This window comes from Panthera tigris, chromosome D1 (assembly GCF_018350195.1).
Source record: "Panthera tigris isolate Pti1 chromosome D1, P.tigris_Pti1_mat1.1, whole genome shotgun sequence".
Lineage (NCBI taxonomy): Eukaryota > Metazoa > Chordata > Mammalia > Carnivora > Felidae > Panthera > Panthera tigris.
Genome location: NC_056669.1, coordinates 11,771,941 through 11,774,672, shown reverse-complemented (window position 1 = coordinate 11,774,672; position 2,732 = coordinate 11,771,941). Strand labels below are relative to the sequence as shown.

Sequence of the window (2,732 nt, the reverse complement as noted above, 5' to 3'; positions counted from 1 at the left end):
CGTCCACGTACATGCCCACATTGGGTAGATCTTAGGCACAGCCACTCTGGGGTAATCAATTTGCCCTGGTTTGCCTGGGACTCTCCTAGCTTTAGCACTGAAAGTGCCCAGTCCCGGGCAAACCAGAATAGTTGTTCACCCAACTACTCATTCACACTATTTCTTAACTTCACACTGAGAAGACAGAGCTGACCGCTCACAGCCCCATAACGTAGCAGAAACAAGAGTATGTCTTCCTCTGGGATATTAAGAATCCTCAAAACTGGGGCACCTGGGTGGCTCAGTCGGTTAAGCGTCCGACTTCAGCTCAGGTCATGATCTTGAAAGAGCAGACCCAGGCTGGCTGACTAGTGACTATGTCCCCGACATGGCCGCAGAAAGAAGTTCCCGCACGGGGCGCCTGGGTGGCGCAGTCGGTTAAGCGTCCGACTTCAGCCAGGTCACGATCTCGCGGTCCGTGAGTTCGAGCCCCGCGTCGGGCTCTGGGCTGATGGCTCGGAGCCTGGGGCCTGTTTCCGATTCTGTGTCTCCCTCTCTCTCTGCCCCTCCCCCGTTCATGCTCTGTCTCTCTCTGTCCCCAAAATAAATAAAAAAAAAAAAAAAAAAAAAAAAAGAAAGAAGTTCCCGCTCAAACCTCAGACCATGCATCCCCCCCTTGAGTAACTTATGTTTTCTAAGAAAGCAGGCTACCGATTGATGCATTCTTCCGAAGTCTGAGGTGGGAGGAAGGGGAGTGTGAGAGGCATGGAAAGTGTGAGTAGAAGAGGGAGGGCTTCTCTCAGAGGCCAGAGGCAGGAGCCCTCAACCTTGTCCAGGCTTAGAATGACCTGAGAGCATTTTAATAACTGACCCCTCCCCAAACCAATTAAATCAGAGTCTCTGGGGATGGTGTTTGGTGCTAGGTATTTATATAGCACAGCAAGGCTGACAGCCAATGGTTAATAGGTGACCAGTGAGAAACGTTCTGTATACACTGAGGCCAAACATGTTAACCTCAGACACAGTGGTTCTTAAACTTCAGGTGCACCAGAATCTCCTGGAAGACTTATTCAAACACAGATTGCTGAGCCCCACCCCCAGAGTTTCTGATTCAGTGGGTCTGTGACCACCAGGCCCAACATTTGCATTTTTAACAAGTTCCAGGTGATGCTGATAATTGCTGACCTGGGACCACACTTTGGCAGCCAATCGGCTGAGGCCACGACCCTTCCCCAGCCAATCGGCTAAGGCCATGATCCCTATAAAACCTTTGTGCTTTTGAAACCCGCTCTCTCTCTCCAGTATCTCACCACTGCGTCAGTGCAGGTAGGGGATTGAGCTCGACCTATCTCGAATAAAGGCTCTTTGCTTTTGCATCGGACTCGGCTCCCTGGTGGTCTTTGGGGATCACGAATTCTGGGCATAACAATCTCATGTTTTGTGGGTTCCAGCCCCTCATCGGGCTCTGCACTGACAATCTGGAGCCTGCTTAGGATTCTCTCTGCCCCTCCCTAGCTTGTGCACTCTCTCTCCTTCAAAAGAAATAAACTTAAAAAAAAAAAAAAGGAATCTACAAAATCACAAAGATATATTGTGAAGCTCCCCTTCAAATTGTGTGCCAGAGGCAGAAAATGAACACAAACAAGGAAGCTTCCTATCTTAAGAGGCTATCCTGGGCCAATAATTCATTTTCATTTGCCAAGGCATATTCTCTAGCATTTCTATTTATATCTGCAGTGGCTATTCACACTAGATTTTCTATGATGGAGCCAATTTTGCAATATATTTTCCTTAGTAATGAATCAAGTACATAATGTTATGAGTTTAAAAGCGTATTATACAAGTAAAATCTAAGTCAGAAACATGTTTGCTAGAAAACTATGCCTTGATTTTTCATTCTCAAATTAGGATCACTATATCACCATGATAGTCAAATCCTTATCAAGTTGGGACAGCGACTACCACCCCCAAATGAGGAAAATATATAGAAGGTGGTAAAGAATAAGGAAGGGAAAGGGTTCTACTGACATTCCTTTATTCTGGAGATTCCTTGGCAGAAGCAGGTCCTAGATGAACAGGTTCCTAGGTCTTGGTGTCAGATAGAAGGAGTCATTGGACTCATTTGCTGGGGCACAGAACGGCGGGGCTCTAGGGCCAGCCATCTGGAGAGAGGACACGTCTTCTTTTCCCAGACAGGCTGAGAAGATGAGGAGTAACCCACCAAGGGCCAGGAAAATACCAGCAGCCCAGCCCAGGTAGAGGGCATCTCCAAACTCCCAGCGAGGCACAATCTCAGGGATGCTGTTATCCCGGAAGTCTTGGATCGTGGCGTAGGCTACCCAGGAGACTGGAAAGAGGGTAGTGGCTGAAGCAGATGTTTCCAAAGTCCCTCCCAGGAGGCAAAGCCGCCTCTTAAATACCCATCTGATCCTGTGAAACTGGAAGCATTCGGACCCACAGCCAGAGAGCAGGAGCCCCAGTAGCCCCAGCCCGTGGGAGGCTACCATGAGGATTCGGGATACCTGGAGCTCCTGGGGCAGAGACAAGAAGGACTCAAAGGCCTTGCACACGGCAACTTCCTCCTGATTCACGCAGACCTCCCAAAGCCCCATGATCCAGGTCTCCATTTCGTTCAGTTCCAGATTGAGAGTCTTCCACTGGGGCAGGATGGTGGTGACACATGAGCAGACCCAGCCGAAGAGGGAGAGGAGCAGTCCCCCAAGCTGGGCTTTCCCGTGGAAACTCCAGGCCAT

The 2,732-nt window shown here is 49.3% G+C and overlaps 1 protein-coding gene across 1 annotated transcript; it reads right to left on the bottom strand.

The window, feature by feature from the left end:
• Positions 1-2,045: 2,045 nt before the first annotated feature.
• On the bottom strand, positions 2,046-2,732 carry CLDN25 (claudin 25). Its single transcript, XM_007075596.1, has one exon. The coding sequence runs from the start codon at positions 2,730-2,732 to the stop codon at positions 2,046-2,048; it is 687 nt and encodes a 228-aa protein (XP_007075658.1).

Bases quoted from the DNA above. Each gene is read 5' to 3' on its own strand.
- CLDN25 (XM_007075596.1), bottom strand. From the start codon at position 2,732: ATGGCCTGGAGTTTCCACGGGAAAGCCCAGCTTGGGGGACTGCTCCTC.